Source organism: Sarcophilus harrisii, chromosome 3 (genome assembly GCF_902635505.1).
Source record: "Sarcophilus harrisii chromosome 3, mSarHar1.11, whole genome shotgun sequence".
NCBI classification, from domain to species: Eukaryota; Metazoa; Chordata; class Mammalia; order Dasyuromorphia; family Dasyuridae; genus Sarcophilus; species Sarcophilus harrisii.
The window spans coordinates 178,540,318-178,562,375 of record NC_045428.1 but is presented as its reverse complement, the minus strand read 5'-3'; the positions used below and the strand labels follow the sequence as shown (position 1 = coordinate 178,562,375).

The window sequence follows — 22,058 nt, the reverse complement described above, 5'->3', positions numbered from 1 at the left end:
ACATTCAAAAGGTAATTTCTATTAACCGTTTAGTAGAAATTTCATTGAACTAAAAGAATACTATAGCTACAAACTCTAATGTAGATCCAGTAACTAATTTCCATCTTGAAAGAACTGTTACTTTTATGTTGAAAAGTTACAAACTTACTTTTCTACTGTATAGAATATGCTGACATGCTATGGCAATTCATGAAAATACAGATATAATTACGGTAAATTATGAGTATAATTAATAAAGTATATTCACTTTTAAAGGGAAATCCTTAGACTTTCCCTTTAAAACTGAAAATACTTAATTTTGTTAGTGTTGATGTTCATATACCAGTTATATGGTATATAACTATATACAACACCTCCCTGACCTATCTTGCATATAATAATAATTCTTATTATGAGTAAAATCAGGATCCTAAGAATTCAAGTGACTTGCCTGTGGTCAAGCAGTGTCTGTGCCAGGAGTCAAACCTAGGCTTCTAGATTCTAGATTCAAGAAAATGCTTATTAATCCATAATGTTTCTATTATGGAAAAGTGTACAAGCCAAGAGTTATGGGTGCTTCCTCTAGTTTGCATGTAGTATTTGAATCTAGAAACATGCCCTGTAACTGGACTTGAGATTTGGAAGACTGGCTTCTAAAATCACTCTGATCCAAAAATATCACCTAGAAGAGATCACCTATCATACTATCATAACATCCTGTAATGATTCAAAAAAAAAAAAAATCCTCACCCAGAGGAGGTCGAACCAAGTTTTCCTTTTCCCAAATCCTTTGTCTTGCAGTCCTATTTAAACCACAAGGCCCCCAAAGAAGGTGGGTTCTTCAGTTCTAATTGGTATCTCAATACATAGGGACAAATAATGGTTCTGGGCATTATACTCTTGGGATTCAGAATATTCTAGGGTTGCAAGTGAAGGGAAATATGTAAAGCATATGGTGGTTATAGATATTGTGAGACTGATGATTTTCATAGATACTTAAATATGGGCAGGAAGAATCAAGCCTGTCATAGAAGGGCAGAAACAGAGATGTTATAGCCCTCAGAACAGAAGAACTCAAGTATTAGGAGTAGAAGTTGTCCTCCACTGGAATATAGTGAGGGAAGTACCAAAGCAGTTGACTGTGGCAAAGTAGATAGCAGACAGACATACAGGGATTAGCAGGCAAACCATGAGCCCAAAGGATTACAGAAGCCAGGAAACAAAAGGTTAACAGATTCAGAGACAGCAGAAGAGATTCCGGTCCTATTGGTAGTGGACAACAATAGCCAAAAGAAGATGTGGGTTGCAGAGGTAACCTGAGGCATTGACAGCCCAATGGCAGGTTAATGGCATGTGTAGGGGCAATAAGCATATCCAAAATAACTTTACAAACAAACTACGAATTGCAGGAAGGATAATACTTGGTAATCATTAACTCTTCCTGAGGGAAGGATATTTTTTTGTTCCTCTTTGAGAATGAATAACCACAACCATCAAGGAATTATTTTCCCCATAAAAAGGTATTGCCATCATCCTTGAGACCTGATTGATTCAGGAAACTAAAGGCTTAGTGTTTCCACGATTTTCTGGTTAAATGATTACAAAGCATCCAAGAAGACTTCCAATTATTTCTTCTGATTCTTGGCTAGTAGTGGGCAAAATTCAAGAAAGTAATCTTTGCTCAGTTAAATAAGCTTAAGGTGTTTTCAATGCTTAGCCTTGTCGAATATGATTTAAGTAAATCTCCTATTTTTATTTGTTAAGCAATTTTAAAAGTTCTCATTATATTACATTACTAAAACTAAATTACCAGACCTGATCAGACTTGAAACTAAATTGACCAGAGTCAGTTATAGTTCAGGGGAGTGGTAGTATGAGATGAATCTTGGTATAGATTCAGGTTGTGTGGCTTCTTTGCTACCTTACTTTAAATCACCATTATCGTTTACTAGGGAAGGGTGACTATGTTGGAGGTGTGTGGTCATGACAATCCGAGTGTTTTTCCTATTTATTGTTGAAGTTATTTTATAATTCAAAATTTACTGTGAATTAACATTACCCTTGATGGTAAAAAGGGAGGGGGTGACCCTCTTGACTACCAGGAATTGAGAGCATTCAAACCGCATCATATTTATGGTTCCCTGACCAGGAAATCCTGAGATGTGGATACTCAGAACCACATTAGGTTTTGGTCTATTGGAGCCTCTGGCTCAAGCAGTATTTTCCCAGGGAGAATACCTATATTCTCTGACAAAAGGCCTCCATTTGTCACACTTATCTCTAGAGAAAGGGAAATTCTGGAAATCTGGATAAGGTTTTAAAAAAAAGCAAAAAAAAACAAAAACCTTTTTTTTTTTTTTTCCTTTCCTGTTCTGTAGTGGACACCCGATCATCTGGGTTAGCCTTGCGCCCTTGCGTTAGAGCCCCCGGCTTGAGCACAATTCTCGGGGCCCCCGTCCCACCCCACTGCAGCCCGCTGCCCGGGGCGGGGGGGGGGGGGGGGGGACACCTTATGGGAATTGCTGTGGACTGACAAAAGGACTCATTTTGTTGCTCTATGATGTCTAGACATACGAAAGGTGCTGCATGAATTTGGGGGAAAATTAAAAGCTTTTACCTGTCCAAAATGAGATGAAATACCTCTGCCTCTAAACATCCTTCCAAAGAGACATTTGGCTTGAGAAAAATGCCCTAACTAGAAAGCTTAAGATGCTTAAATTTTGCTGGAAGGGAATCAAACTCCCTCTATCCAGCCCCTCCAGATACAAAGGAACATTCCTTTGCATCTCAAAGCAATCCTAACCTGCTTTTACTTTCCCCTGACCTGAATCCTGGACCTTCCAGCTTTTCCAGGATTCTGATTTTAAGCTCTGCCCTCAGATAGAAACTCTGAGACACTTGAGAGGAAGTGTCTCTTTCAGAAAGCTGAACACCCCCCAGACTAAGGAGAAACCTGGCCATTACTCTGGGGACCCCACCCTCTCAGGGGTCCAAGGCCCAGCACTCTCTTTGATCTGTCCTGGTGAGATAAACGGAGAAACCTAGAGAAGCCAAGCTTGAGTCCTCAAGCTTCTCCCACTCTGCTGTTACATACAGTTGTTGGAGTTTTTTGATGACAGCAATCAGGCTTTAACCAAAGAGATAGGTCATGAAATTAAAACGAGATTTGGAGACATGTCTCTCTACCCTTGGCTGCTACTCCCAGGAACTACAGGGATTGAGCTGTCTCCTCAATGCCCTGTCCTTGGGCAGGAGTTTGGGGTTTAGTTGAGCTCCCCCTTGCTCCAGTGCCAACATGGAATCAACAGAGGAACCTTCACTATTCAGGAAGTGTCCGGCTAAGAACATTGTGTTTCTCCTTCACTCTTACTTGGCAACTTGGGTCTCTCTTCCCTCCTCCCCCCCAGGCCCACCCCATAGAGTGGGGATTACAGAGGAACTCAAGACCTGTTTCAGACCTCTCCTCTACCCTTGCTAGCTTGGTAACCTGTCATTTAAATGCTCCTACCCTGTTCCCTTATTGGGGTTCTATATAGTGGGGAGCCTGGATATTCAATTTTATCTTCTCAAACCTTCAGAAAAAAATTTTCACCCAGCTTTTAAATTAACAGAAGTTTACTGGAAGTCCAGACAAGCAGGGCCACACCCATCCCAGACCCCTTTGTTTGTCTCTTAAAGGAGTGGCAGCTTCTAGCTCTCTCTGGAAGCATGCTAGTCCCATATATTTTAAAATTGGACCTGGTTTCCCTGATTTAGTCATCCTGCCTTAGAACAGTGACTGTCATAGCCTTTTTAACTGAAGAGGTCTCAAAAGTATGCTTTTGCATGCTCACAGGGCTGTCTGGAAAAAAAAGGGGATTGCAAATTGCTTTTTTTGTTTGTTTTTTTGCTAAACCTTTTGCTTAAACCTGCCTCAGCTCCTTGTGGAAAGATACACAGTCTCGCTTCTCAAAATAGCACTCCCAGTAAAGCAGGCTATGTCCTTTCTCTCACTCTCCTACCTAACTTTAAAGGTGGGAACTTTCTGCTCCTAGCATATTCTCTCCTATTTTTCTTGATTGGCATTCTATACCCCTGCCAGCAATTAAAGGTCTGCTTTCCTGTAGGCTCCAACTCTGGCCAAAGTTGCAGCTTCAGGAAAGTCCATTGGGAATAATGCTTGGGGAATAAAATTCCAAAGCAATTCAATTACATTGGGGAGAATCGTGCAGAGTTAAAAGAGTAAAGATGGTTTCTTTCTTTTCCTTCCTCGTTCCCTGACTGCAGCAGGGCCACATGGAGTCAGAGGGAGAGACAAAACTGTTTGTAAACTCTTTAACTATTTTCAGCAGGGAGCTCTATGGGAAGTGTTGTTAGGTGGGCTATCAGCATTCTTAAGGCAGCCCACAGATGGAACTTGATGCATTTTTCTGCAAAAAGGTCCCATTCCTAAATGCCTTCATCCCGATCCTGGATAATACCTTACTTTTAATCTGTTCCTGAGATTTGTTTTCTCTAGACTTCAAGCTGTGAATTTTCAACTGCCAGCCTACTGATTGGGATACATGACACACAATCAGATGTTCTTCTGCTGTCTTCAATTCTCACACCATCTCCTTCTGGCTTGGATCCCCCAATATCTCTACAACCCTAGTCAGTTTGAAGTAGCTATATGACCTTTTCCCCCAAATGAATTTGAGTTTTAACTGCTTGTGGGGGGAATGAAAGGAGAAGAGAACTGTTCCCTTTAAGATTATCACTCTGAGATTGTGTCCCCTTTTCTGATCTCAGAGATCAGGTTCTCCCAAGATCCAAGAAGTCAAGACAGAGCCCAAACCTTTCAGGATAAGAGAAGCAATGAATAGTAATTCAGGGACAAATCAACTCCCATAGAAATTCTAAATTTTCTTTCAGTTGAGGAATCCTGGTCTGATCAGCTCAGGCTGTCCCAGCCCCCATCAAGATCCCCAATATAACAACCTCCCTCAAGTAAGGTCTTTGCAGATGGCCCATGCGTTTTGCTAGGACTCTGCCCGCTGAGCATTCTCAGTGCCAAAACTCCATTTTCTTAATAGATGTTTGTCACTATAGAAGTCAGTCCCTTGGTGTTATGGGCCAGAACTCTGAACTTGAAACAAGAATTCTTACAGGGTACTAAGTGGAATTGATGAAACAATGGTTATCTAGTTTAGCATGATGTTAAACAGTTCTCTAAATTCAGTATGATTGATTTAATCTTATAACAAATAATGGTTTCTTAGTGATATAATAATTGGTTTATACTCAGTGTAGAGCATATAAGCTGGGAGCCTCAGCTAGATTAATTCAGAAGCACAGAGCTAGAAAAGACAAGCAGAATACAGGCTGAAGCACAAGCCCTTGGACTCAGACAGATTCATCCCATCTCACACCCTATGGTGGCAGACTTTCCTCCTTAGCTTCTTCACTGAAAGCAAGACTCCAGAAGGTCTTTAAGAAAGTAACGGAGCCCCAGGAAAGGAGACAAGACTTTGAAGAAGATAATAAAGGATTTGGACTTTAACCCCTGGCTACTCTGGTGGTGATTACTGAATTGAAAAGAAGGCTGCTCCCAGAGACTCCAGGAAAACCAAACAAAGAACTTTACACTTTGGTAAAATGATTTCTATCCAACAATAAATTTTCATTTTGCAACTAATAATTCATGTCTACAAATGCAGGTCTACATGTTCTATAATTCCATCATCCATCAAATCTAGATATACCATAGAAAGCAATCAATAAAAAGGTAGTACTAAAAGGATATAGACCAGGATATTAAACCATAAACTTAAATTAATGTTTCCCTCACTATGGCATCTGTGTACTAACCTTCTTTGCTATCCTTCTGGTGAAGTTATAAAAAACTCAGGTTAATCATAATATCATTACCATACATTAATCCCACCATCCCCACCCCCAATGGGCTTTTCTATAAGAATTCTGGTTAACTACATGCACATTTCTGATGTAATATGATTTTTGTGGTCCCCTGATTTTAGGAAGGCTTCTGTTCTAACAATAAATCATTAATCCTAAATCTTCTGGTTTTGAAGTCTGCCTCAGGGACATACCACACTCCCAATCTAAGAACAATAATCTGTCTGATTCTGAATTGACCACTCCTCATTCATTGCTGACTGTCATATAGCTTCTGGCCTCAGGATAGTTCCAGTGACCAAACTCCTGAGACAATAGTGATAATTTTTCAGTGATAAGCAAATTCTGGAGACCACTTCTAAATCATAGAATTAGCATGTCAATGACAGAAAGCTGGATAAATGGGTCTCCTTGCTTCTGTTTCTCTGCTGAATTCTCTTAGAATTCAGTCCACTTGTAAAGTGTTACAATTACAATAAACTTTAACTCCTTGATAAAGAAATAGGTTTAAGCCTGCAAATTCTTTTGAGACCTGATACCTGTCTATGACCCCAAACTTTTGGGGTCCCCCTCCCAATCTCAATATTTCCACCAAGGCTTTAGGACCACCCCAACTTCTTCTTGTAACCTCATCATCATATATTGTGATGTAATTTTTGTCTTGCTTTATTGGGAACCTAACTAGTGGTGAGTTCCTAACAGGAGCACAGCTTGTTCTGAGTGCATGGCTCTCATTAATCTTAATAATAAATGCCTTTACTTGATTAGGAGATAGCCTGATTTCTGAATTATTTCAAAGATTTTCTGCTTGGGCCCCAATATTTCTGGTATCCAACATGGGGCCCAAGTTTTCAACTTACTTTCTCTCCAATCCATAATAAGTTCCCCTTTTACTCACTTTAGCTGGTGTTCCTCAAGCACCTAAGGAGACTTGTCAGTTCTTTTTGGGCTTCTCTGCCCAACAAATTTCCTCTGCACAGAGGATACTCTGGGACTTTTGCATATAGTAGTTTTCTCACTCCAAGCAGGACTTTTTGTGAAGGCAAGTGGCTTAAAATGAGAATTTTTCAAGCTTATGACATAATAGGACTATCTTTTGCTATCCTGTGGGATTTCTCACTAGGCTGTCATCTATAAAATGGGAATAATATCAATTTACAAGATTTAACAACATTTGTAAAATGTTATTTTATATATACACATACATATATGTATATATATACATACACATAAACACACACACACACACACATATATATATATATAAATGTATTTTATATAATTATAAGAGTCTGTCCCAAATATAATGTAGAGGACCAGGAAAGGTGGCCTACCAATGGCTCCCTTAATTATATCATCATTTTTTAGTTTGATCATTTTTTTCCCCTGCACAAAGGGACATGGACTGAGGTTTCAGAGGTCTAGGCTTTTATGGCACTCATCAAGATATAGTCCTGTAGGATGTAATGCAGACTGTTCCCAGGCAAATTTGCTCCAGGCAAATGAATGCCAAACAAAGGGGATGGGAAATAATTTTATCTTCTTGATGTTCTCCTCATAACCCCCTTCTTTCCTGAAGCTCCTGCTCTCTCTCCACAGGATTCTAATAATCTTTATTGAGAAGTTCTTGGCCTACTACTGTTTCTACCCCTTTATCTACTCAAAGCCCCTTTTCAGTGGTACTCTGGACCATTACACCATGATCTGAACTCTACAACTTCCTGGTGATTCCCACTCTTCAGTCCCTCCCATACAAAGACCAGAGACCTTTTTCTCCCTCTTCAAAATCTCAATTCAGATACCTTTTTATTACACTGCTCTTTGAGAGAAGTGGGAGACTCTCAGGAAGGAAAAAATCAGAGTTCATATACCTTTTTCAATGTCTAATCTTTCCCAAATTAAGGAAAAACTTGGTCAATATTCTGAGAACTCCATTAAATTCCCTGAGGGCAAGGCCATTGCACTCCAACTTGAGCTTGCTTGCAGATATGTTAATATAATTAATTACCTCCTCCAGTTGCACAATTTAGAAGAAAAGAAGAATCTTGGATTTAGCCCAGAAATTTGGTGATGATATGGCTGAGTCTTCCCCCCTCAGATACATGCCTCTCAGGAGTTAATGCTATCCCACTTGCAGACCCAGGGTAAAATTACTAAAAGGGTAGCGGAGACAGATAAAGTAGGGATTATATGCTGATCTTGCCTCATTTAAGGTATGAAAAGGATTAAGAAACAGATTAAGGAAAACTGAAATTACTCAGGAAGCTGAGGAAAATCCCCTTTCAAGTGTGACTTTAAAAGATTCTTAAGAATACCAATTTAGACTGCACTTCTACAGGGGATAATGTCCCCAGAATGTACTTTATTAATCAATCTGACCAGACATTTAGAGGAAGCTGCAGAAGTTAGTCATGAGTTCCCAGATTTCCCAAGCACAGCTTTAAGGGTTTTTAATAGGGAGTGATCTGCAGGAGAGGATTAGGAATGCAGGTCTAGAGCTAGGAATAGAGAACAGGCTCAGATTTTGGCTGCTGCCATATCGAGGACCAAGTGGATTTGTGCTTCCAGTGTCACAAACAGGGCCATTAGTCTTGAGACTGTACAGTGAAAGACAATGTCAAGTTAGAAGGAAGCCCCCAAGCCCATGCCCTGTCTTCATACAAGAAGGGACACTGGAAGAGATACTGACCACAAGAGGGTCAAAATGACTCCTTTCATTATCTTGCATTCAGGTCTCTTCAGCACCAGGATTGCCAGGGCTCTGGATTTGGTCATAATTCCCCTAACTCCATCAATAGCTGAATCCAGGGTAATTTTGACTGTAGCAGATAGAAAACTGGTCATTTTGTCACTTTTTGAGCCAGTATCAAAGAAAAAGCAGAGTACTTTTCTAGGGATGGCTGAATTTTGTAGAATCTGCATACTCATTTGGGGGGTTATTGTAAAGCCTCTTCATGATTCTATTCAGGGTCTTGGCTCACTCCTGGATCCTGGAGACTTGACCAATTTAAGATTTTTGAGACCTTTAAAACTAAATTAACCACTGCCCATTATTAGCCCTAATTTGGGAAAACCTTTTACTTTGTATGTTGATGAACAGCAGAACCAAAACTCAGGAATTTTAACTCAGTCCCTAGAACTGGATCCCAGGTCTGTGGCTTACTTTTATGAGCAACTTGATTCTGATACTACACAATCTGGTAGAAAGAGGCCTAAACTTATTGCCCTCACTAGAACTTTAAAATTGCAGACATGACTGAAAGTTAGCCTCTGTACTGGTTCTATATATGCCTTTCATGTTTTCATGCTCATGGGGCTATATGGAAAAAAAAGGAGATTTTTCACAGCCATATATTCTCCTGTTAAATATGCAGGGGAAATCTTAGAATACTACAAGCTATTTATGAATCTAGAGAACTTTCTATATTTCATAAAGGATATTGAAAGAGGGGGATCTCTTCCAAGCCAGAGGTAACAAGCTAGCAGAAACCTGCCCCAGCTGCTGCACAATTATCCATTACCACGGCACCACTACTCCTCTAGCTCCCAAGTCTCATATGCTTTCTAATAGTCCCCAAGACTAAAGAGATCATACCTGGATTTTTGCCTACCTAGCTCTTTACAGAACAACAATGGTTCAGCCTTCACATCACAAATAATTAAAAAACTGTGGCAGAGGCATTTAACTCATTCCCTCCACTCTGGCTGAATACTTACCCCCCAGCCTTTTTCATGATTTTCCTCCTTTTTACTTACAATCCTTGTTTTCTATATCATTTAATTCAGTTTCTCTCTTCCAAATTAGCTTCTATTTCTAAATGATTTTGCAGAATGGGAATCATCTGACATTTAAGCCTGTAATTGAGGCTGCTTATTCCCTTGACACAACTTGGTATACTTTTTCTCCATCTCCAGTCTCTCAGCATTGGGCCTCCATCATCCTGAAGAAGCTACAGAAACAGAGACCTTTGTCCCTCTCCCAAATGAATTTGGATTCCAGCTTTTTGAGGAGAGAACGATGAGATTCTGATTGTTGTCCTCAGCCCAAATCACACAGAAATACTCAATTACTTGTTCACAGGTACAGGTACAGATCACCACGGTCTATAATTCCATCATCCATTAAGTATGACATATCACAGAAATCAACAAATAAGAAAGTAGCAGCCACAGGACATTAAACCAAAAACTTTAATCCTTCCCAGATAAGGCACCTGCACACCATCCTTCTATGTTGTCTTTTGGGTAAACTTTTGAAGAAGTTAGGTTAATCATAATATCATTATCATACATTAATACCCTCCTTTCCACTCCTATGGGCTTTTCTGTATGCATTCTGGATAACTACATGCATAGTTCCATCAAGGCTTTAGCAAACTCCTCCTGTAATCTCAAAATCAGCATATCTTGTGATGTAATATGATTCCATGAATATCTTTCTTGAGTGGCTAACTCCTTACACATTCTTAATGGGAGTACAGCACATTTTTGGTATATGATTCTCAATTAAAATGCCTACTTACTTTATTTGGAGAAGGCCTGTGTCCTGCATTCTATCTCACACCTCACTGCATGAATTTTACTTGTCTTAAAAAAGATTTTATATTACTAGATCTTTACAATTTTTTCAGCTATTTTTATTAGACTCTTCCTGTAGTTATGCCTAAGTTAGACTTTCCTAAAGGTCAATTATTTTTTTAAATAATTTTTCTCCCTTTTCCTTCCCAGCAAGCAATTTGATATAGGTTAAATATGTGCAGTTCTTCTAAACATATTTCCATATTTGTTATGCTGAACAAAAAGGAAATCAGATCAAAAGGAAAAAAAACACAAACAAATAAACAACAACAAAAAGGTGAAAATACTATGTTTTGATCCACATTTAGTCTTCATAGCTCTTTATTTGGATGCAAATGGCATTTTCCAACACAAGATTATTGCAAATTGCCTTGAATCACCTCATTGTTGAAAAGAGCCAAATTCATCATAACTGATCATCATATAATCTTGTTGTTATTGTGTATAATGTTCTCTTGGTTCTACTCATTTCACTCAACATCAGTTTATGCAAGTCTGTGCAGGCTTTTCTGAAGTCAGCTTGCTCATCATATTTCTTATAGAACAAAAATATTCCAATGCATTCATATTCCATAACTTATTCAGCCATTCTGCAATTGATGGATATACAGTCACTTTTCAGTTCCTTGACACTACAGAAAGTGCTGCTCTCATTGGATGCTCTCATTGATTGGCCAACAATAGATTTCACTTTGAACCTCATTTGGCCATAGTCTGGGTTCTGATGGCTCATAATAGCAATTGTTTCTATTTTGGCCAGAAACCCCAAAGGTCTTCCCTTCCCGGTTTGATTTTTTTTTTTTTTTTGATTAGGTAAAATAAGTCATTCTTTGCTTTATCTGGCAGGGCCTCCAATATATCTTTAGTTGTCTTATTCACAATCTCATAATTATCATATGTTTATCACATTATAAGCTAGCCTTCTGGCGCCTGCTTCTGTAATTATTTTCCCAATTGTGATGTGTTTGATTTAGCATCATGATCTGCTAATGCATTGTGACTCTGCTAACCCTATTTTTCAGATTAATCCAAACCAGACTATATCTGGTTAATGGTCTTCCTAAGTTTATGGAAACTATCATTAAATCAGGGAATCAGACTTCATATTGAGTGTACTACCGAGGTCAGAAAGGAAGGTCTACAGTATCTCTGATACCAATGTAAAGTAAAGGGCTTGTTTGAAGTAACAATCTTGATTCATGGGGACCTATCTATTTCCTAATCAGAATATTATCACCACCCCACAAAATGTTAGAATTGACTGAAAGATTCCATTAAAACAAGGAATCATCACTGCATGGGTGTGTATCTCTATCCAATTTGCTGCATGAATGAGCAATATGGACACCGGGAGATTGAGAAATCTTAAATTTTGCACCATGTGAGGTTATGTACAATGTGCTAATAGAAGGGCCCCATTGACCCCAGATATTATGTATACTTGTGGCAACAGGACTTTTCTTGCCCCAATATCCTATCAAGAATATTTTTGGGTCCATATATCACCCTTTTTTGGTGGATATGACTGAATATATAGGCCTACAAAGGGACTCGGGGACTCCCCTGAGGACTGTCTAATACTTGGTAAACAGGCTCAGTAAGGGTTCCTTTTCCCAGAGATTTAGATATTTCACATTCTATATAACCTGTCTACCACACCTAAAATTATTACTAATGTGATAGCAGAGGCTATTAACTAGCAAACTACAAACTCATTAGCTTCCAAAATCCTTCTCAACTGGCTAGTCCTTGATTATTTCTTGGCTAGCCAAAGCAGAGTGTTTGCCCTGGTCAATCCCTTGTACTATTACTGAATTGACACTATTGGATAGATAAAACATTTTAATAAACTAAATTAAAGAAGGGGCCACCTAGAAATGTAAGGTGCATCAGAAGGAATCATTTTTTGACTTCTCCTAGGCTTGCTAATCTTGTGAGTGATAATATAAGATTGATAGACAGTATTGACCATGGAAGGAGATTCTGTAGAATTCTCTCAAATAAACAATTTTAAGGACTCTCAGGTATTAAAAAGGTAGATTGTATAGGTTGGGCTATCACACCTGAGTAAGACCATATTGTGTGGTCACTAATATTTGTTTCCCGAGTGTCCTGAAACAACACATTATACAAGTTAGGCAAGACACTGAACAATATAACATAATATCATTTGAGAAAAGATTTTGTCCAAACATGTTCTTTATAAAACCTTAATGCTCATATCCTGTTTATCAAACACCTTTGTTACTCCTGCTACCTGATTAGTGAACTTGCTAAGAAACCCACATATTCTCCCCAGTAAATGAAATCCAGTATAGGTTCTCTATACTCAACAATTTGGGTTCTTCTTCAGAGTATAAATCTGCTTTATGCCTAGTTGCCTTATGGACTACCAATGAAACACTAATGATTACAGAAGCCATAGATGTTGTGATATGGGAGCCACCTGCCAGTGGCTGCTGGAGATCTAACTCAGACCTGTGGAATGTATTTCCTCATGTGAGAAGACAATGATGATACAAGGAGACTGAGAGGCAGTTGTGTTCTCTGACCTCTATCCTCTTCCCTCTTGCCTCCAATTTATTTCATTCCCAATCCACATCTGTGAAGGCTGCTCCTTCAAGTTTATGATTCACAGCTGTGGGGACTATTGGAGAATTGACCTACCCCTTCACCTAGACATGGTCCTTAACAATATGATCCCTAATTCTGAAATATAAGAAATAGTGACTGTTCTGAGCCTAACATTGTCCATTTTCCCAAAACCCTTCTAGTTTTTTGATGTTTGTAGGTCATACCAGAAAGATACCTCAATTTCTTCATTTATCCCTTATAATTGATTTCTACCTTCTTTTCAAAAGACCTCATCAATATGTTTTGATTCCTCCTAGGACTTCACCAGTCTCATTTGCTATTGTTAGGATAATTTCACAGGAGTATGTTATAGGCCTTGAGTAGACACATTGATTGATTAAATACATTTTTTGTATGTGAGCTGATCTGGGAATGTTCCTTCAATTCCTACTCTCTCATAATTCCCTAGGTCTTTGTGTTGACTCCTTCTTTCTTTTTATAGAAAAGGAAGAAGTAGCCAGCATTTTTTGCTAAAAACTTCTGTACTGTATGTTTAATTCTCTTCTCTTCCATCTTTCCTATGACATTTGGCTCCTTAAAGATACTATAATACATTTCTCCTCGTTACTGTCAAAACATTTAGAAGAAATAAATAATTTATATTTGATACCATTACTTCCTCATGATTTTAATTTTTTTTCAATCTAGTTTCTATATTCACCATTCAACTCAAATAGCTTCTTATAAGGACCTCAACCTTAATTAAAGATATTTTTAATTGTTCTTATTCATAATTTTCTTTGACCTCTTTATGAGATTTTATACTGAACACCACTAGGCCTTTTTTATATACTTTTCTTCTGGCTTCTTTCATTTCCTTCCCAGCCTTGTTACTGATTTTCTCTGGACTTCAAAATCACGCCTGAACTTTCCCCAGAGTATGGAGTTTTTTCACCCTGGAACACTATCTATGTTACCTACTCACCCTCTTGTATCCTTTATAAAGCCTGTTCTACCTTTCCCATTAGTGATTTTTTCCTGGAATCTTTGAGCCCAGGTCAGCTACCCTCCCTTCCTATAATAGTAAATTTGAGGTTTTCTTTCAACCACTTTGTTTCTTCTTTCTTTTACTAGTTTTCAGTCATTCTCTCACCATTTAAATGTAGATATACCCTCCTTTCTTTGAACTTTTCTGTATCTACATGGTCTTCTTTGTTGAAATTTACATATCTTCCCTTATCATGTTCTCCGAAGTTTAATCCAAAATTTTAGACCTGATTGCTTACCAGCAACTCACATTTTTAGGTCCCTCTCTTCTTCTCATCTATTGAAGAATAAAATGCAGTCTTATATTTATCAACTTTCTCTCATTTCTTGAAAAAAATTGTTCAGATCTTTGGAAATTGTTATGGATTTTTGAAATCCATAAAACATTTTAAAATTAGAATGAATTAGAATAAGTAGCTAGCTGTATTTAAGAAGCAAAGGAGGAGTGCTAATATAAAACTAATTGTATTATAGCTACTTATAAAAATTGGATTCTAATTTTTAAAAAAAATCAGACTTCTTGTGAGGCTAAGCACAATACTTTAAACTAAAACATAAAAATGAATAGAAAATAAGTTGAACCACTTAGAAATCACAAGAAATTGGAATTGTAATAAGCCTGAAATTTAATTCACAGCAGTCTTGCTATGAGATTTTCTTTAGGATCCATGCCAAGAGACTGTGGCAGCATCTTATACATAGTCCTCTTCATCTTTTGGTCACTGAAAACCTTTGTATAGGGTCTAAATACAAACCCAAACTATATGGCAACGTGTTGAAGTCAGAACCTTGTACAATTTGTATATAAATGAGGATATTTAAAAAAAAATAAAACAAAGCCAAGATGTATGTTACTGAGTAACAATGTTATCATCATAGTGGCTTTAAAGGATAAATGCCTGAGTATGGTAATGGTATTAAGTGTAGTTAGTGTATTTATAGAATTAACTATGTTAACAGTTTAACTTCTTTATTATTATTAGCAATATAGGTTATAAGCTGCTAACATGCATGCATTTTTCCTTCGATGATGAAACCAACCTGAGAGACTGCCACTTCTTTCTGAGCTGTTGTGGGAGCTGGTAGTGCTGAAATCCTGTGACTGGTTGTGTGGCATTCTATTAGACAATCCCTCAGCCATTCGGTAGTCAGGGATGTAAAGTAAGGCTAAGGGTTAAAGGGCAAAGGTCATAGTAGCATCATGTGATTAGTTTTTAGCACAAGCCCATGCAGATCATGCAGTTAGCAAATTAGAAGCAAATGTCAAGGTTTGGTGGAGAAATGGTATGTGTGTGTGTGTGTGTGTGTGTGTGTGTGTGTGTGTGTGTGTATGTGTGTGTTTAACCTATCTTGTCCTAATAAAAATACAGATGGGTGGCAGATTACATGAAAAAGAACTCAAAACATGGAAAGGCTAAATGTAAGTGCTTTGTGATGGTAATGGTGGCAGTGATGGTGATGTACACATGCCAGTTTAATTATTTCTTTTTTGTTAGGTAGTTAATCTGGTAATGAATCACTTAGTCAAAGCACAAATGACTAATTTCTAACTCATGCACAGACGATATGATATTAACTCCTGGGAAGTTAATAAGACCTGGACTCACCATTGTTACCTTTATTTTGATCAGGAAGGGAATAACCAAATCCAATCAAGTCCGTTTTCTGCTGAATTGAACTTTTCCATTGAGGATCAGGCAGATCAACAGCCAATTCATGAATGCTATTGGAGTGTAGGATCTGTGTGGTAGCATATGGTGTTGCTTGTGTTATTTGGCTTGAACTATTATAAGTTGTTTTGGTGGTGAAGTCAATGCTGCTATAAATGGCTCCATCAGAAAGCATAGTAGCTGTTTTATCTCCTTGACCTGGCACTGGTGGCAGCACATCTGTGATGAACATGGGGGAAATGAAACAAATCCATGATGCACAAGGAGTCTAAAGCTATGAGAATTTAAGATGAAAAATAAACATGTCATTCTGCATATGTGCATTTCAGCTGAGATGGGCTTCATGGGCCAATGAAGGGAAGATGATGTACAACTATTGCCAAGTCATCAGCAACTGTGACAGGGCTACCCCTTGTCCTTCACATCTCACTGCCTAAAACCATCTCCCCTCTCCCATCCATCCCCTGCTATCATTTCCTGCTCCTACCTTCAACTATGAAAATGAACTTTGATATATTTCACAACTGAAGAAATGTTTTCAATTCTGTGTCAGACCTTATTTATGAAAATGATGGTATCTTATGAAAATAATGAAATGAATTAATCTACAAATTATAGTATGAAACATCTTCTTTTACTTTCTTTCCAAGGGAAGCTAGATTTTATCTATATTTATATTTATAGATAATAGAGTGGCCAAACATTTTTTAACAAAGTAAAGCTTTCATGAATAAATTATTTCATCTTATAGCAATTTAACTAGAGAAAGCAATCTCACTGATCAAGCATATAATTTACACTATTGATTCTTGGAACTATAGAATTATAGTTTCAAGTTGTAATACAGTCGAGAGTAAAATCAAACCTCAGAAACAACACTGAATACCAATTACTGCATTTGATCATTTTCTGTATCCTGAATCATTTTTAGTATATTTTGTAATTCAGATAAGCCACCCCTCTCCAGAAACTTTTTCTTTTTCAAGAAAAGGCATTTAAAGAAATAAACACATGGCATGATATATTTACAGTTCTACAATATTGACATCAGAGTAAGAGTAATTATGAACAATTTTCAATAATTTGTGGTCAATACATTTTAAACGATTTGTTTCCCAAAGCAATGTAGTCTCAGATTTCAAAGTGACTCGAAATTGTTAACATTTTAATTTATAAAATTTATATATTAATTTTTAATTTATAAAAATGTATATATTAATTTATAATTTATAAAAATGTATATATTAATTTATAATTTATAAAAAATAAAGTCCCTGGGCCTAGATAAACATGGTTGCTTATGGTGATTATACCATAGAAAGTGTTAAGGCAGCTTTGAAAAGTTCTTGGATCCAAGAAGCAATTGCTAAACATTGGGCCACTATGTAATCTGAAAAATTATTCTTGATTAGAGTTTTTCAGTTCTATAGCCCTCTTTTTTTTTTTTTTTTTTTTTTTTTTTGAGAGAGGGAGAGAGAACTTCCTTATTTCACCCTGGCTGGAAATGTGGCAGCTACTCATGAGACCAATCCCAAAAATTATCAGCAAGAAAGCTTTAATCTGTTCCATTTGTCTAATCTTGCTTAGTTTGCCATTAGCTAGGTAGGTTGGTAGCCCCTTGTCTTCTGGATCCTCACCATATTAGTTCTAGATATAGTGAAGATATGATAGATAGTGAAGATAAGATATTAACTTTTGCTCTATTAGAACTCATAGCTCTCAAACTCAAGCAAACTCAAGGAGTCTCTGCCTCTTTAGTCCCAGGAACCCATGAACTCCAGCCCTGCCAATTCCCCTTTTTCTGTAGGATTCTACAATGATATCTGCTAAGCTGATGGAACCAAAGAAATTTAAAAGAAATAGTGCTATGATTTTAAACTAAAATAGTGTTCTAAACTTAAATTAAGAAGATATTAGCATTGAATATGTAATATTTTAGCAATATGATATTACCATTGAATATATAATATTTTTCGCAATGTGGTGAGAAGCAGAAATGTGTAGGGACTAGAAAGCAAGTCTTAAATCCATGAAAAAAAGGAGTACAAATCTCATCTCTGACAAATACAGGCTGTGTGATCCTGAGAAACTTTTTACATCTTTGAATCAAATGGATAACTTTCTAGATCTGTAAATTGCTGAGTTCCTTATACAAATGAAAGTATAATCCCTATCCCTATTATTTTTTAAAACAAATTAATTTTAATTATTTAAATAATATATTTGTTATATATAAATACCAATACCAATAATACATTTAAACAGAATAAGTTTTAAAATAATATTAAGTTCAAAAAAGGCAAACATGAAAAATGTGCACTAAATATAATTTCTATGAGACATTTAAATAAATATATATTTTTAGATAACATTTTATAAAAATGTTTTCTTGGAATGGGGATTTGATTGTGAATTGTTAATTCTGTTATTCTGTATTTTAATTTTATATAAATGAGAATATTTGACAGGAAAGAAATATATTCAAAATTAATACATAATTGAATTGTAGCATCTTGAAATACAATTTATAATTCATCCAAGTATGAACTAACAAACATTTAGTAAGAATCTACTATATTCCAAGTCCTGTATTGGGGGGGGGGGGTTGGAATTCAAAAGATAAACATTAAAGAATACAGTTTCTCTTCCCAAGGAAACTTTTCTATTTGGGGAAATAATATGCATGCATGTAGTACAACACACATACATTCATAAGTCCATATGTGTGTGGTAATGCAGTATCAGGTGGGAAGATTAGAATCAATTAGAAATATATAAGTTCAATCTATAATCATCTACATAAAACAAACTTTGGGGCTGATTTATACTTCATTGCTGCAAATTGTTATTTTCTTCTCATTTTATTTATTGCAGTGGCATTTCAGTTCAATGAAAAAACAGAATTTTTGTTGTTGCTTTCAAGACAACATAATTTATGCAGTTATGCATATAAATGCAATCATTGCTCTCACACCTTCCCTCTACTTGCCTCCAAAAAATAATGGGTGGGGATTGATCGTCCTAAGCTTCCAAACTGATCAAGTCCATAGCTGGGAACACTCTCTGCCTAATGAGCTAGACTCTTCCAGTTCAAAATAGTAAACAAGTAATGCGTATTTCTTACTCATATTGTTAGTAAATTTATTCAAGTCAAAAGAAGGCAGAGGAAGCTCTTTTCTTCAAACTTTGGGTAATTTTTGTCTTCCAGTGCTAGAAAGTGGTTAAATAGGATTTCAGTTAATCTTGTTTTCTTATTGATAGATTAAAGAGTTCTCTTCCATTTTCTTCTATCATGTAAGTTCATAGATATATATTTATGAGGGGGAAGAAGGAATATAAAATAAGATTACGAATGTCAGTTGGCCTCTTGTGAGTGTTAGTTGATACAAATAACTAAGAATTGGAGAATTCTAAATTGCTTTTTTGACAGAATTGGATGGAAGCTAGAGATAGTCAAGAAAGCTAGGAATCATGACTGATGACATGAACTTATGGTAGTCAATACCTAGGACAATGCCTTGCACACACTTTTCACTTCATAAATACTAACTGAATTGAATTGACCTTTTAATCAACCAGTAATGGCTAATTAGGCTACATTTTTAAGGATATAGTAGATGCAGCAAAAATATTTTTTGTAGTCACGTAATTATCCCTAATGAAATACTTCGCAATAGAAAAAAGACTGGAGAAATGTTGGAATCTTTACAAAGTGTTAAGACATTGGAGTTGATAGAGACAATAGTTATCTGGTTTGGCATGGTTCAGTGTGATTGATTTGATCTTAGAAAGAGATATTTTGAGCCAGAACTTGAAACAAGGTACTAAGTGGAACTGATAGAAACAATGCTTGTGTTCACACCTTTAGAGAGCTCATAAGTATCTAAGTACTCAATGGAGTTCACACGTTTGGGAGAGTCAGGGTTTAGAATGAGATAACCGAATTCACACCTCCCTTAGGGCCAGAGAGCACTCTGGAAGAAAGCTTACAAGCCATATCTTGGAGGCAAGAGATTCATTGCATCTTCCAACTTGGTGCTGGCTGGAGCCTGAAGGAAGCAGAGGTAGAAGCCAAGGACAAAGCTACAAGATCTCTTGGAACCAAGCAGAGAGTTAGGTCTCAACTAACCGGCCTATTTTGGAAGGAGAAATAAACTTTTGCATTTTTACCATCTGGCTGCATTTTGGAGTAATTATTGATTATAACTGAAACTAAGGCTGCCTCCAGATAACCTTCACATTTTGGCCCCCAGAACAGCATCTGCTTTTAGCCCCAGAGATGGTACTGCCCATGCGTGGAGTACATCCTCTGATGAGATTAACATTCGAATTGGAAGTTCTATAGGAAGAACTACTCGATTGTCTACTTCTAGGAGTTGTAATTGTCCAGAAGTCAAGTCTTGGGTTGGTACTATATATGAGTCGAATGACAAATCTTCGTAGTCAGTGTGTTTGTAGCTTTAGTACCATTGATGGCCCATGGCCTTGAATGTAAGGTAAGGGTTGAAAATTTCATCTATTATATAAAGAATACGGAGGAAAGGGAGGGTGATTAGGACTAGAATAACTGCTGGTATAATTGTTCAAATAGTTTCGACTTCTTGGGCATCTATAGTACTGATGTGTGTTAGTTTTGTTGTAAGCATTAGAATTAACACATAAAGTACTAGTGAGCTAATTAAGAAGACAATTATAAGTGTGTGGTCATGAAAATATAGGAGTTCTATGATAGGGGAGGTAGCACCTTGTTTCAAGTTCTGGCCCAAAAAATCTCTTTCTAAGATCAAATCAATCACACTGAACCATGCCAAACCAGATAACTATTGTCTCTATCAACTCCAATGTCTTAACACTTTGTAAAGATTCCAATAGAGAAAAGTGGAAAATTTTTTTTTTCTCTCAACATAACTTTTCAGCATTTTAATTAAACTGGGGCATTCTGAGTGTTTTTTCTATCTTCAGACATTTATCATTGTCATAAAGAAGAAAATTTCAAGTTCTATGTAAATCTGAGTTATTTTTATTGACTATAAGGATGGTAATGAAATTCTAATTTAATCCAGGGACTATCAATATAATGGGGAAAAAGGAAATATCTCAGTTAATAAGTTTTCTGAGAAGAAAAGTTATTCCTCCCTCCTTCCCTTTCTCCTTTTCTCCATTCCTTCCTTTCATAAGTCATTTTAGCTCTGTAAAAAAGTGAAGGAAGTTCCAATATGATGTTTGCAGAACCTGAAGAATATGAGACAGTATCATTATAGTAATTCTCTCATGAACAAACTAGGTCAGTGCTCAGTACTTTAGAAAAATTATCTCATTTGATCCTCACGACTAAACTTGCTAGGTAGATCCTACTATTATCTTCATTTTACATTTGAAGAAACTAAAGCAAACAGGCTTTAAGTAATTTGTCTAAGGTCACATAATTAATAGGTATTTGAGGGTAGGATTCAAATTCAAATCTTGATTCCAGGCACAGAATTCTTTGCAGTATACCACTTAGTTGCCTCATAACTTCTTAAGTGATTTCTCTTTAGAATTTCTGATTTTGAAGTTATTAATGCTACTAAGTTGACAGCAAAATTCTATATATAATATTGTGAGAGCATTATCATTAGCTAATGGGAAATTAATAAACAACAAAATAATCTTGATAATAGATCAGAAAAATCCTTGGAAAGCCAAATTAAAAAAGAGAGAGAGAATTTAACTTTGAAAAACTTAACTCACCTCCACGACCAAAATTTCCAATGTCATTTGGCCCACTATTGCTATTGTTCACAGGCAAATTGGTAGCTGGCCAGGAATCTGCAAGCCAAGGATAACTGGGATCACTAGCATCTAGTAACCCTGGTCGGCTGAAATAGGATGAAGGGGGAAAAAAAAAAAAACTCAAGTTCAATAAAACAATTTCACATGTGAGCATTAACTGAAAACAATTTTATCAGTTTTTTCTATACTATGAAATGTTAAAACCAACATTTTATTTCCTTTGAAATTAAAATTGTTTAGATTTTCAGAAATTAAAGATCTTAAAAAATTCATTAGAAATATCTACAAATGAACATTTCCCCTTCCTTCCCTAAAAGTGAAAGCATCATGTGATCCTACTAACATCTAAACAACCTATATCTACAGGTGGGAAGTTGAGATTAAGAGAATTTTAAACTATCATTGAATGATAAATTCCCTCCTCAAGGAACAATCATTCAAACTGACAGCTTAATATCAGCTATTTCCAGAACTTTGGGCTACTATTTCCCATGTCTCTCATTTATAGTTTGTTACTGTTTTCAGAAGCTTTCCCAATTCTTTTAGAGACAAACAGGTTGC

General features: G+C 36.6%; 1 protein-coding gene across 11 annotated transcripts in view; it reads right to left on the bottom strand.

Annotated features, from left to right (window-relative positions):
- ROBO2 (roundabout guidance receptor 2) overlaps positions 1-22,058 on the bottom strand; it is a 606,204-nt gene that overhangs the window by 80,191 nt on the left and 503,955 nt on the right. For 8 of the 11 annotated variants that reach the window (XM_031958824.1, XM_031958826.1, XM_031958829.1 and 5 more), the window contains 2 exons: positions 21,456-21,583; positions 15,663-15,944 (listed from right to left, as the gene is read on the bottom strand). In XM_031958824.1, coding sequence (XP_031814684.1) covers positions 15,663-15,944; positions 21,456-21,583 — 410 coding nt within the window. Of the gene's footprint in view, positions 1-11,022; positions 15,223-15,662; positions 15,945-21,455; positions 21,584-22,058 lie in introns of those variants that run through there. The other 3 variants (XM_031958832.1, XM_031958833.1, XM_031958834.1) reach the window with 1 other exon arrangement.